Source organism: Entelurus aequoreus, linkage group LG02 (assembly GCF_033978785.1).
Source record: "Entelurus aequoreus isolate RoL-2023_Sb linkage group LG02, RoL_Eaeq_v1.1, whole genome shotgun sequence".
NCBI classification, from domain to species: domain Eukaryota; kingdom Metazoa; phylum Chordata; class Actinopteri; order Syngnathiformes; family Syngnathidae; genus Entelurus; species Entelurus aequoreus.
In genome coordinates, this window is record NC_084732.1 from 98,755,018 (window position 1) to 98,770,255 (window position 15,238).

General features: G+C 38.3%; 1 protein-coding gene across 2 annotated transcripts in view; it reads left to right on the plus strand.

The window, feature by feature from the left end:
* tdrd3 (tudor domain containing 3) overlaps positions 1–15,238 on the plus strand; it is a 41,456-nt gene that overhangs the window by 8,099 nt on the left and 18,119 nt on the right. For both annotated transcript variants that reach the window (XM_062070312.1, XM_062070304.1), the window contains exons 4-6: positions 3,830–3,987; positions 12,980–13,121; positions 13,235–13,306. In XM_062070312.1, the coding sequence (XP_061926296.1) occupies positions 3,830–3,987; positions 12,980–13,121; positions 13,235–13,306 (372 nt within the window). The remainder of the gene's footprint in view (positions 1–3,829; positions 3,988–12,979; positions 13,122–13,234; positions 13,307–15,238) is intronic.

Consider the following 15,238-nt stretch of genomic DNA (forward strand, 5'->3'; position numbering starts at 1 on the left):
TAACATATAGAACATGCTATACGTTTACCAAACAATCTGTCACTCCTAATCGCTAAATCCCATGAAATCTTATACGTCTAGTCTCTTACGTGAATGAGCTAAATAATATTATTTGATATTTTACGCTAATGTGTTAATCATTTCACACATAAGTCGCTCCTGAGTATAAATCGCACTAAACTATGAAAAAAACTGCGACTTATAGTCCGAAAAATACGGTATATATATATATTTTTTTTTTTAAATTTCCCTTGTTGATCAATAAAGTTTGTCTAAGTCTAAGGTTGTAAATTGTAATTATGTCAGATGTAATTATTGAATAGGCAAATCGAAAGTAACGTTACTAATTCAGTGCCCTGCTAACCTCTAAGATGGAGATTTTGAATGTCAACAAGTGTGGCTGGATTGATACAAATATCAACAGTGACGATACCAAGCATAGTATCAGTATATGGTCGATTTTAAATTATTACATTGCTATTTTTACTATCACAAAATCTTTTTTGTAGATTTTGCTATTGTTTACAAAGTCAGGAAATTTGTGTCTGTACACAGAGCAAAAACTATAAGATTTAAATCAGAGCCAAATTAAGTTGTTACCGTATTTTTTGGAGTATAAGTCTTCGCGGAGTATAAGTCGCACCGGCCGAAAATGCATAATAAAGAAAGAAAAAATCATATATAAGTCGCACTGGAGTATAAGTCGCATTTTTTGGGGAAATGTATTTGATAAAACCCAACACCAAGAATAGACATTTGAAAGGCAATTTAAAATGTCTAAAGAATAGTGAACAACAGGCTGAATAAGTGTACGTTATATGAGGCATAAATAACCAACTGAGAAGGTGCCTGGTATGTTAACGTAACATATTATGGTAAGAGTCATTCAAATAACTATAACATATAGAACATGCTATACGTTTACCAAACAATCCGTCACTCTTAATCGCTAAATCCCATGAAATCTTATACGTCTAGTCTCTTACGTGAATGAGCTAAATAATATTATTTGATATTTTACGCTAATGTGTTAATCATTGTGTTAATAAGTCGCTCCTGAGTATAAGTCGCACTAAACTATAAAAAAAAGTGCGACTTATAGTCTGAAAAATACGGTATATATACCGGTGTATATATATATATTTTTTTTTAATTTCCCTTGTTGATCAATAAAGTTTGTCTAAGTCTAAGGTTGTAAATTGTAATTACGTCAGATGTAATTATTGAATAGGCAAATCGAAAGTAACGTTATTAATTCAGTGCCCTGCTAACCGCTAAGATGGAGATTTTGAATGTCAACAAGTGTGGCTGGATTGATACAAATATCAACAGTGACGATACCAAGCATAGTATCAGTATATGGTCGATTTTAAATTATTACATTGCTATTTTTACTCTCACAAAATATTTTTTGTAGATTTTGCTATTGTTTACAAGCTCAGGAAATTAGTGTCTGTACACAGAGCAAAAACTACAAGATTTAAATCAGCCAAATTAAGTTGTTACTTGTGTTTACTTATTTTGCACCATATACTTAATTGTGCACACTATTTTGTATGCAATAAAAGGGAAAAAGGAAAGCATTTGAATTTTGAATTGATATTGTTTCACCACCATCCTGTTTTTTGCCTGATTATAATGAACAAAAATGTAATCATTTAATTGTCTTGAAATATTTACATATCAGTATCAGTATGATCAATACTGCCCGTGTAACTACTTGGCATTGGATCCATACCCAAATGTGTAGTATTGCCCAAAACTAATGTGACTAATCAATAGGGGTGTAACGATACGTGTATTTGTATTGAACCGTTTCGGTACGGGGGTTTCGGTTCGGTTCGGAGGTGTACCGAACGAGTTTCCACACGAACATATTAAGTAGCCGCCTAAGCTAAAGTCTTGACAAGCTGCTCCGCTTCGTTCTGTGTTGAAGCAGCAAAAAAGGACATTATGTTAAATGAAGAGTTTCTGCCTCTGATATTTGATATAATAATGTAAGTGCATCATTAAGCCTACATGAACTCCATGGTGTTGAGGGATGAATAGCCTCTCCTATTGCTATTGTACTATTTTTTCAGCTATAGTTACATTAATCATTAGTAATGGAGCAGGCTAGTTTTGAATGGCAGGGTCCCTGCTATCACATGTTGATACAAATATAACATTTACATAATAAAAATCAACTACAGGCTTCCCAAATGCTGCAATAAATTAAGCATGATGAGTTGACTTGAAACTGTTTAATGTTGCACTTTTTATATGTAGAAGAAAAGTTTTGTCATTTTTATTTAATCTGAGCAACAAGTCGAGGCAGTTTAATGTTGATTAACGTGGGCATAATTCTTATAGTGTTCCCAATGTTAAAAGGATAAAGCCATTGTTTACAAATTTGGTAAATAAATAACCAAAAAATGTATATGTTGTTGTTTTCTTACTGTACCGAAAATGAACCGAACCGTGACCTCTAAACCGAGGTACGTACCGAACCGAAATTTTTGTGTACCGTTACACCCCTACTTATCAAACAACAGAAGAACACAGAGGTGTAGATAGAACCATGTTACAGCAGAAAGTAACCAGATATTAACAGTAAAATAACTACATTAATAATAGTTTAGAAACATTAATGCAACTGGAAATGAGAAAATATGTCGCCACATTTTGAAATGATTCTTTTATCATTTTAATGTCAAAATGCATTTTGTGCTATATACCGTTATCGCAGAAGGCTGTAATATTTATAGCGATATAGATTTTAGACCAGTGGTTCTTAACCTTGATGGAGGTACCGAACCCCACCAGTTTCATATGCGCATTCTTCTTTAGTGAAAAATAAATGTTGTTTTTTTTAAAATTCAAGACAAATTTATATGTTTTTGGTAACACTTTAGTATTGGGAACATATTCTAAGTAACAAAGACTTAATTTAGAGTTATTTGGTTAGGGCCAGGGTTAGAGGGTGAGGGTTATAATAAGGCCATGCAGAATAAGGCATTAGCAAGTACTTAATAATGACTAGTTAAGAGCCAATATGTTACTAATTTGCATGTTAATAAGCAACTAATTAATGGTGAATATGTTCCCCATACTAAAGTGTTACCATGTTTTTTTACTGGTGCACAAAATGAACCGTGCATGAACATCACCTTGTTCAAACAACAAAACCAAGACAGTGCATAAACTCACAACAAATGACACACCTGCAAATCAGTCTGACTTCTGCTGTTGCCGTATCCGTAATACGCAGATAGGGAGAAGTTCTTATTTACACCATGAGTCGGGTGTGTCTTGACCTCCGCCGAACCCCTGAGGCAGACTCACCGAACCCCTAGGGTTCCATCGAACCCAGGTTAAGAACCACTGTTTTAGACCATACCGCCCATACCTGGCATCCAACAGAAAAAAGGAAAGTCATGATAGGCCCTCTTTTTAAAATTCACTGCTCTGCACAGCCATGAGTTGTGGTGAAATGCAGCTGTCATACATGTCAGTAGGTGGCGCTAAAGCACTTTCAAACCAAACACCTCGGTCTTTTTTTAAAGAACAAGAGAATGCAAATCTAGCTTGAAAATGTTTCTAGTTTCCCCCTCCACTTTTCTCTCCTATCATTTAGTTTTGCATGAATTCATTTGCATGAATTGCTTTATGCAGTGTTTGTTTGATAAAAGTTTGTTTATTTTGTATCTGGAGAGTGAATTGACTGGAATGTTAAATAAAATCTCATTTTCTTAGGGGGGGGGGAAGTACTACACGTGGTATTTAAACCCTGTTTGTGTTAAAGTCGCTGCAATGGTTTTGTCTCTCCCATGCCCGTGGATGCGGCCAGCTGGAGGGTCCGTGTGTTCTCCAGCTGCAGAAGATGAGGAACATCTCAGCGCCAAAAGACAGCGTGTCCCAGGGAGGACCACGAATGCTGCGCCTGCAAATGACAGATGGCCACACCACCTGCGTCGGATTGGAGTTTAAACAGCTGACAAAAATCAGGTGCTTGAGTCGCAGCTTGTTGCATTTTGAGATGCTCTTTATTTAATTGCACAATATAGTTTTCCAGGGAGACATTTGTCGTCTTATAAAAGACATATTTTATATGTCTGCCACACAAGCTGCATGTCAATGAGTTGGTTCATTGTACATTCTGTCCACAGTCCTTCACCTCCTTGTCAACACTTTCACCCCACCACATGCTTCACTTTTCTCTTTATCTGGAATTTCCACATGGTGGCTGCTGATCTAACAATTCCCTGCCTTAATTATATCTCTGGCCAGGCAACTGTGGCCTTGGTGACTGCTGTCATGGTGACTAGCCAGTTGGTGTACAGGTGGAGTGGGTCTTGACTTCCCTAACAGAACAAAGAACTAGTTCCTTCTTCAATATTGATACCTTATTAAGTATCTGGGCTAAGGTTTTAAGGCAGGGGTGTCCAAAGTGCGGGCCCCGCAGCTCATTTTTCAACAACCCCCGCCACATTCAATGTTTATTTATATCAATCAATGTTTATTTATATAGCCCTGAATCACAAGTGTCTCAAAGGGCTGCACAAGCCACAACGACATCCGCGGTACAGAGCCCACATAAGGGCAAGGGAAAACTCACAACCCCAATGGGACGTCGATGTGAATGACTATAAGAAACCTTGGAGAGGACCGCATATGTGGGTGACCCTTCCTCTAGGGGAGACCGGATGCAATGGATGTCGAGTGGGTCTGACATAATATTGTGAAAGTCCAGTCCATAGCGGATCTAAAATAATAGTGAGAGTCCAGTCCATAGTGGATCTAACATAATAGTGAGAGTCCAGTCCGTAGTGAATCTAACAGCATAGTGTGAGAGTCCAGTCCATAGTGGATATAACATAATAGTGTGAGAGTCCAGTCCATAGTGGATCTAACATAATAGTGTGAGAGTCCAGTCCATAGTGGATCTAACATAATAGTGTGAGAGTCCAGTCCATAGTGGATGTAACATAATAGTGAGAGAGTCCAGTCCATAGTGGATCTAACATAATAGTGAGAGTCCAGTCCATAGTGGATCTAACATAAAAGTGAGAGTCCAGTCCATAGTGGATCAAACATAATAGTGAGAGTCCAGTCCACAGTGGACCTAACATAATAGTGTGAGAGTCCAGTCTATAGTGGATCTAACATAATAGTGTGAGAGTCCAGTTCATAGTGGATCTAACATAATAGTGATAGTCCAGTCCAAAGCGGATCTAACATAATAGTGTGAGAGTCCAGCCCATAGTGGATCTAACATAATAGTGAGAGTCCAGCCCATAGTGGATCTAATATAATAGTGTGAGAGTCCAGTCCATAGTGGATCTAACATAAAAGTGAGAGTCCAGTCCATAGTGGATCAAACATAATAGTGAGAGTCCAGTCCATAGTGGATCTAACATAATAGTGATAGTCCAGTCCAAAGCGGATCTAACATAATAGTGTGAGAGTCCAGTCCATAGTGGATCTAACATAATAGTGATAGTCCAGTCCATAGTGGATCTAACATGATAGTGTGAGAGTCCAGTCCATAGTGGATCCAACATAATAGTAAGAGTCCAGTCCATAGTGGATCTAACATAATAGTGAGAGTCCAGTCCATAGTGGATCCAACATAATAGTGGGAGAGTCCAGTCCATAGTAGATCTAACATAATAGTGTGAGAGTCCAGTCCATAGTGGATCTAACATAATAATGTGAGAGTCCAGTTCATAGTGGATCCAACATAATAGTGAAAGTCCAGTCCATAGTGGATCTAACATAATAGTGAGAGTCCAGTCCATAGTGGATCTAACATAATAGTGAGAATCCAGTCCATAGTGGATCTAACATAATAGTGAGAGTCCAGTCCATAGTGGATCTAACCTAATAGTGAGAGTCCAGTCCATAGTGGATCTAACATAATAGTGAGAGTCCAGTCCATAGTGGATCTAACATAATAGTGAGAGTCCAGTCCATAGTGGATCTAACATAATAGTGAGAGTCCAGTCCATAGTGGATCTAACATAATAGTGAGAGTCCAGTCCATAGTGGATCTAACATAATAGTGAGAGTCCAGTCCATAGTGGGGCCAGCAGGAGATCATCTCGAGCGGAGACGGGTCAGCAGCGCAGAGATGTCCCCAACCGATGTACAGGCGAGCGGTCCACCCGGGTCCCGACTCTGGACTGCCAGCACTTCATCCATGGCCACCGGACCTGTGCCCCCCCCCCCCCTCCACAAGGGAGAGGGGGGCAGAGGAGAAAAGAAAATAATTCTAAATATTCTAAAAATAGTATTAAAAAAAACAACTAAAAAAAGTGGAATAAAGGAGCATACAGGTGAAATGTATATACATTGCAATGTTGACTCTAATACCAAAATTGTTGATTTCCTCAAAACTGTCTTTGCTCAAAAAATAACAATGAATCAAAATCAATGTTATGAATTATTGACCTATTGAAGACTCCAATTACTTCAGGTCAAATATTACTAGAGATGTCCGATAATGGCTTTTTTGCCGATATCTGATATTCTGATATTGTCCAACTCTTAATTACTGATTCCGATATCAACCGATACCGATATATACAGTCGTGGAATGAACACATTATTATGCCTAATTTTGTTGTGATGCCCCGCTGGATGCATTAAACAATGTAACAAGGTTTTCCAAAATAAATCAACTCAAGTTATGGACAAAAATGCTAACATGGCACTGCCATATTTATTATTGAAGTAAAGTGCATTATTTTTTTGAACATGCCTCAAAACAGCAGCTTGGAATTTGGGACATGCTCTAGAGCATGGGGAGGTTCAGGTGGGAAGGGGGGGGAGGGGTAGCGGGGGGGTGTATATTGTAGCGTCCCGGAAGAGTTAGTGCTACAAGGGGTTCTGACTATTTGTTCTGCGGATGTTCTCCCTAAATGTGTTTGTCATTCTTGTTTGGTGTGGGTTCAAAGTGTGGCGCATATTTGTAACAGTGTTAAAGTTGTTTATACGGCCACCCTCAGTGTGACCTGTATGGCTGTTGACCAAGTATGAATTTTATTCACTTGTGTGTGTGTGTGTGTGTGAAAAGCCGTAAGATATTATGTGACTGGGCCGGCACGCAAAGGCAGTGCCTTTAAGGTTTATTGATGCTCTGTACTTCTCCCTACGTCCGTGTACCACTCCGTACAGCGGCGTTTTAAAAAGTCATACATTTTACTTTTTGAAACCGATACCGATAATTTCCGATATTACATTTTAAAGTATTTATCGGCCGATAATATCGGCAGTCCGATATTATCGGACATCTCTAAATATTACACTTTCCAAATGTTTTTGCTATAAGAAAATAAAATTATCTGACAAAAAGGGCATAAAACAAAAACACCACAAAAGTAATAAACCTTTACAATCGACCGATAGATCTAAAATTGAGAGAGAAATTTAAGGGTTGAAAGTAAAACAATAAGCCATTATTTTTAACACTTTTACGAGTGTGGACTTTAATTTTTTTAAGTATCATTGCTCAAAAAATAATAACGAATTAAAATCAATCTATCAAAATCACCTATTTAAGGCTCCAATTTCTTCACTTTAAATGTTTTGGGGGAAAATATTGCATATTTGGTGTTTTTGCCATAAAATGGGATTTTCTTTAACAAAAAGGGCATAACATTTTTTTTTTAAATAGCTCGACAGATCTGAAGTTGTTCTAGACTTTTACCATTTTTATGACCTGGGTCTCCAGGACCAAACTTGAATGGAGCCCTACAGGTTAAAAAAAAACATGCCTCGATTTTTCAGTGTGCGGCCCTCAGTGGACATTGCTTGGACACTTCAGTTTTAGGACACAAATCAGATGCAGACAAACGTGGATTGGATTACGGAGTTACACTAACCTTTTGGAAACGCCCAAAGATCAGCACATATGGAATGGAAATGTAATTATATTATCAGTGCTTTTAGAGTAGGCCTCACTTTCCATGCAAACCACAACATTGCCCATGGTTTGTAGTGAAATCCCCAATTGTTGTGTTTGCATCCAGCATCAGGAGTACAAAATCCCTGTAAGTCCCTCCCCTAATGAGAGCGGCAGAGGCCTCATCGGGCCTGATGAGATGGAAGGGATTTTAATTTATCCCAAGTAGCAGCTGGGGTTATTTATAGTTTCCCCTGCTACCACGTGTCCACTGGTGTCATGTACAGTAGAAAGTCATCTGTGGCATTGGATGTTGGACTTTAAAATCCTTATTGTTGGTTTTGTGCGGTGCAAATACAAGAGGTTTCCCCAGGTCACGATTCAGTGTAATTTTAGAAGAGCTCAAAGTATTCCGGCAAGTCCGCCATCTGTCTAGACGGCTATTCAACTAAATTGTTCTAAGGGACGGACTTCTGCGCATCCCTCGTCTATACAACTAGGAGCGCTCTCGAGTTTAAAGAATTTGCTCTAAAAATGCTGAAGTTGTGACCTGAATTCGAGGCGCCGGTTGAATAGCCCAGGTCTAGACCATCAAAGAGCTGCTTTCAAACTTTATCAGCAGTAGATAGGTTGTGCTTTGGATCATAGTCCCGCTGAATATTAAGCAGAGTCTGAGGTCAAGTTTTCATCCAGGATGTCTGTACATTGTTGCATTCCAAGTTCTTGCGTCTGAAAAATATTCCACAGTTTGATTTTGCAACCAACATTTGTCCAGGTTATAAATGGTGCCTGATTTCTGGCACTCACACCAAAGACTTCAGCCTTTGTCTCATTAGACCAGAGAATTTAGTTTCTCATGGTCTTGAGAGGCTTTCAGGTGCCGTTTGGACATTTCCAGGCAGGCTTCTTGGTGTCTTTTCATCTCTACCTGATTGCTAGCTTGCTGCAGAGATGGTTGTTCTTCTGGATGGTTCTCTTCTGGTAACAGAGGAATGTCAGAGTAACAATCAGGTTCTTGGTCACCCCCCCCAACTATGGCCATTTTCCCTATCCCTCAGTTATGACGGCTAATCCAGTTCTGGGAAGCTTCCGGGTGGTTTCGAACATAGATAGATAGTACTTTATTGATTCCTTCAGGAGAGTTCCCTCAGGAAAATTAAAAAGTTCCCTCCTTCCACTTACGGATGATAGAGGCCACTGTTTCCATTTGGACCTAAAATTCTTCTGTACCAATCACCCAGAAATTATTTTTTTCTCTGAGGTGTACAGACGTCTCCTTTGACTTCATGCTTGGTTTGCGCTCTGACATGCTTTGTCAACTGTGGTACCCCATAGAGACAGGTGCATGTATTTCTAAATCATGTCGAGTCAGTGGAATGTACAACGAGTTGACTCAATTTAAGCTGTAGAAAAAAATTCTATAGTCCCATGAGTGGAACCAGAATCTGTCTGAGCTCAGTTTTCAACTTAATGAGAAAATGTGTGAATGCTTACCAGTGTTTGCCACTTACTGGCAATCAACTTGTGGCGGGTTGGCCAGAGTGGCCTCTAAATGAGATTACCATATAATTTGCATAATTGGCAAGACAAGACGATTTAAAATTGTTATCCTTAAACGGCTGAGAAAATGTTTTACATATATTTAAAGACAAGTCTGAGCTATTAGTAACATATCATTTTGCTCTGCTTTTCAATTGTTGCTGCTTATTTTATTACTGCAATGTAACAGACACTGCACTTTGTACACCATTGGTTTGTTTACATATATTATCCTGACCTCCCTGAACGTTGCAATTTAGTTTGGCAGATATGTAAACAGTCTTTAAATTAAAGATGAAAAAATGTTCAACGTGAGGTTGTTTATTGATTGTTTCTACAATGAAGTTACTGTAAAACTAAACACTAGGGGTGTAACGGTACGTGTATTTGTATTGAACCGTTTCGGTACGGGGGTTCCGGTTTGGTTCGGAGGTGCACCAAACGAGTTTCCACACGGACATATTAAGTAGCGTAACGCACGTTGTGTAAACAATGCACAACACACGGCATGCTAGCAGCTAACGGGCTACGATAGACTGACCATACGTCCTCTTTTCACCGGACATGTCCTCTTTTGCGGAGCTGTCCGGGCGGAGTTTCCTCAAATGTCCGGCATTTTGAGTTAGGGTTGCGTGTATTTTCAATGTACACTACCGTTCAAAAGTTTGGGGTCACATTGAAATGTCCTTATTTTTGAAGGAAAAGCACTGTACTTTTCAATGAAGATAACTTTAAACTAGTCTTAACTTTAAAGAAATACACTCTATACATTGCTAATGTGGTAAGTGACTATTCTAGCTGCAAATGTCTGGTTTTTGGTGCAATATCTACATAGGTGTATAGAGGCCCATTACCAGCAACTATCACTCCAGTGTTCTAATGGTACAATGTGTTTGCTCATTGGCTCAGAAGGCTAATTGATGATTAGAAAACCCTTGTGCAATCATGTTCACACATCTGAAAACAGTTTATCGCGTTACAGAAGCTACAAAACTGACCTTCCTTTGAGCAGATTGAGTTTCTGGAGCATCACATTTGTGGGGTCAATTAAACGCTCAAAATGGCCGGAAAAAGAGAACTTTCATCTGAAACTCGACAGTCTATTCTTGTTCTTAGAAATGAAGGCTATTCCACAAAATTGTTTGGGTGACCCCAAACTTTTGAACGGTAGTGTACGTTCAGGGTTAAGAAGGGTCTTAAAAACAAAACAAATTGTGCGTGCAGCAGAATTCGTGAGGGAGGGGCAGAGACAGAGAGAGAGTTATGATAAACGTGCATGCGTCGCCAGGCTCTGCTTTTTATCCATAGATTTATCAGATTTAATTTTTATTATCTATAGCAGGGGTGTCAAAAGTGTGCCCCGAAGGCCATTTGCGGCCCACAGCTAATGTTTTAAAGGCCCACGGCACATTCTAAAAATACTATTCAAATAAACAAAAACATAACACTAGTGAAATAAAAAAGCTTAAAGGTTAAATGTAATTTAGAAAAAATTGCAATGTTGACTAACAAAACAAAGCTGTTTTTTTTTCTTTCAAATTGTCATTGCTCAAAACATAATATTGAATCAAAATCAATGTTATTATGAATTATTGACCTATCCAAGGTTCCCATTACTTCACATCAAATATTCCACTAAGAAACATATTTTTGGTGAAAGATTTTGCAAATTTGGTAAATAAATAACCCAAAAATGTAAATTTTGTTGTTTTCTTACTCTACCGAAAATGAACCGAACCGTGACCTCTAAACCGAGGTACGTACCGAACCAACATTTTTGTGTACCGTTACACCCCTACTAAGCACACAAATAAAGTACATTAATATACACATAAAGTGCACAAACATATAGGAATCATGTTAAATTAACAATACGGTTTGGTATAAAAAAAGAAACGTACAGGATAAAGGTCCGGACATATGCAACTGGCTTAATGCTAACATACAATGGACAGCTTCATTGACAGACTAGCAAAAAATAGCATTGCAATTGTTTTGAACTTTTAAAAATGTTGAGCAAAAATGTGATTTTGACGGAACAAAGTAGACATTAAATAGAAAATAAATTTCTACTTACAGACCTATATTCACCATACCCTGTGGAAACTAATCTCGACGCTAACTTTATACTCCTTGGCCAGTCTGCTTTGCCGCCTGTTTCTCAAACCTCGCAATCTAATTTCAAAACAAATAACACAGTCAATGTTTTGTGTAATCTGGGTGGCAGAATATGGCAGCACACATATCACCTAGCAGGCAAAGCCTTTCCTGTATCGCAAAATAAAGAATACAAAGTGGGGTTTTGTCATGTTCAAACACTGATGACATATACCTGTATTAATGAGACAAGAAGCAAGGAATCATGCAGAGACAGAGTTCAATTTAGCTCATGAGGAGAACGCATGGAGCTGCACACTTAGTCACAGTCTCGCCCTACGCTCTAAGGCAGTGGTCCCCAACCTTTTTGTAGCTGCGTTGTGTCAACGCTTGAAAATTTGTCCCACGGACCGATGGGGGTGGGGGGTATTTATTTATTTATTTATTTTTTTATTTTTTACATAAATAAATACAATCATGTGTGCTTACGGACTGTATCCCTGCAGACTGTATTGATCTATATTGATATATAATGTATATATTGTGTTTTTTATGTTGATTTCATTAAAAAAAAAAAAAAAATTATTTTTATTTTTATTTCTTGTGCGGCCCGGTACCAATCGGGCCGCGGCCCGGTGGTTGGTGACCACTGCTCTAAGGTACAGCTCCCGCGTCCCTCTATTTATTCAGGAGTTCCACAGTCAACATCACTGAGGCCGTCTCTAAAAGGAGTGGTCACATATCATGCGAAGCCGGTCCAGTACGCACAATACGTGACGGAATGTGCTGGGGCCTTGTGATTTCGCCTTGTCTCTGCTTCGTCTGCGTGCTGCCGTCTTATCTTCGTTGAGGTCCTTGAAGTCCTTGGCTGTTAGCGGGCTAAAAAAAAGATACCATATGCGGCTGAGGCCACCCCTCAGACAAGAAAGTTTTGTCCTTGCACAGATAGGAAAAATACAGCTTGAGCACAATAGCTAATAACTATAGCAACGGACTTTAAGCATACCAAAGTTGTGTGATAATATGTATACATGATTATTCTAACAGGTTTTTTTCCAAATTTTTTAAAACTTGTAACATTACTTGTGGAAGAGTTACCTTACTGAATCACAAAATCTTTAAAATATGTTTTAAAATGTTCATTTTTTCCACCAATTTTTATTTTGAGGGTTGTGTGGCTCTTCTAAATATACTGTACTTGTGGCAGGGCCGCAATGGGAACCGTGTGTCATACTGTATGTACATGTGGTTTCTTTTTTTTTTTAATTGAAAAATAATCATATTGTCGTTATGCGTTGCTGGTAAAATCCTGATGAGAAAAAAATGTTTTCATGTTGGAATAAAGTACGGCTGTAACATAAAATGTGGAAAATGTGACGCGTTACTTTCTGGATGCACTGTTAAATGTCACATGTAGCACTACTTGCGTGTTAACTTCTCATCATTTTTGCGTTTCAGCCTCAATACTCCCCCGGGAACAAAAATCAAACTGCTTGGAGCAATCATGGTCAAAAATGGATTCTTGCTTCTTGATGACTCCAAAATGGACGTTCTTGGTGGAGAGGTTGAACATATGGTGGAGAAATGGGAACTGCAAAGGGTGAGAGCGGATTTCTTCTTAAACTTTAAATATTTTAGCCTTTTTCACAGCTTGTTTAAATATGTGTTTCCTTAGATTGACATGTTAATGCAGCTCTCTCATTCTTCCTGCAGAGTCTGGCCAAACACAGTAGAAATAACATTGTGGCAGAAGGCGGGCCGCCTCCTTTTGTGTCATTTGGCCAGGTGAGCTTAACCCTTATTAATCATCTCAAAGCCACATGTTCCCATATTCAAATTCAGGTACAGTATAAAGTCATTAAACATCTGCAGGGTTTCGCCTAGATTGCCACTATATACGTGACGGTGGGGGCGTGGTCAATATGACATCATACATATGACATGATCATTTTGTTTCGCGGTGATGCATATATTTTCTTTAAAAAGGCAAAAAAAATGTAATATCGGAAAATATCTGTTATCGTTTTTTTTATTATCGGTATCGTTATTTTTTGTTTTTTTATTTTTTTATTAAATCAACATAAAAAATAGGGATGTCCGATAATGGCTTTTTGCCGATATCCGATATGCCGATATTGTCCAACTCTTTAATTACCGATACCGATATCAACCGATACTGATATCAACCGATATATGCAGTCGTGAAATTAACACATTATTATGCCTAATTTGGACAACCAGGTATGGTGAAGATAAGGTACTTTTAAAAAAAATGAATCAAATAAAATAAGACAAATAAATGAAAAACATTTTCTTGAATAAAAAAGAAAGTAAAACAATATAAAAACAGTTACATAGAAACTAGTAATTAATGAAAGTGAGTAAAATTAACTGTTAAAGGTTAGTACTATCAGTGGACCAGCAGCACGCACAATCATGTGTGCTTACGGACTGTATCCCTTGCAGACTGTATTGATATATATTGATATATAATGTAGGAACCAGAATATTAATAACAGAAAGAAACAATCCTTTTGTGTGAATGAGTGTGAATGGGGGAGGGAGGTTTTTTGGGTTGGTGCACTAATTGTAAGTGTATGTTGTGTTTTTTATGTTGATTTAATAAAAAATAACGATACCGATAATAAAAAAAACGATACAGATATTTTCCGATATTACATTTTAAAGCATTTTAACATCTCTACTAGGGATGTCCGATAATATCGGTCTGCCGATATTATCGGCCGATAAATGCGTTAAAATGTAATATCGGAAATTATCGGTATCGGTTTTTTTATTATCAGTATGGTTTTTTAAATTTTTTTTTATTAAATCCACATAAAAAACACAAGATACACTTACAATTAGTGCACCAACCCAAAAAACCTCCCTCCCCCATTTACACTCATTCACACAAAAGGGTTGTTTCTTGCTATGATAAAAACATTAGCGCTCCACCTACGCCAGCCAGCCCTCATCTGCTCATCAACACCCGTGCTCACCTGCGTTCCAGCGATCGACGATGCGGTCGGCGGCCCGGAGACGTAGGAAGTCAAAGTGAGGTCGCCGGCGCTAGCGTCTGCTATCCAACAAAGTCCTCCTTGTTGTGTTGCTACAGCCAGCCGCTAATACACCGATCCCACCTACAACGTTCTTTTTTGCAGCCTCCATTGTTCATTAAACAAATTGCAAAAGATTCACCAACACAGATGTCCAGAATACTGTGGAATTTTGTCGAAGAAAACAGAGTGTCCAATAGGGTCCAAACACTTCCGTGGACCTCGCGACGTCACACGCATACGTCATCCTCCAAAGGCGTTTTGAACCGGAAGTTCCCCGGGAAATTTAAAATGTCACTTTATAAGTTAACCCGGCCGTATTGGCATGTGTTGCAATGTTAAGATTTCATCGTTGATATATAAACTATCAGACTGCGTGGTCGGTAGTAGTGGCTTTCAGTACTTTGGGTAACAACAGTCGATATTTATTTATTTTATTTTATTTTTGTAGGGGGGTAACAGTCAATATTTAGATTTTATTTTTTTCTTATATAATAAAAGTGAGCTTTTGTTAAACCAAATATTGTTTTTTTTTCCATATACAACAACCTATCTGGACTCGTCAAGAGAATCGATAAGGAATCGGTTCGATAAGAGGATTCGATAATAGGCTCGAACTCGATCATTTCTTATCAAACATCATCCCTAGCAATTACTC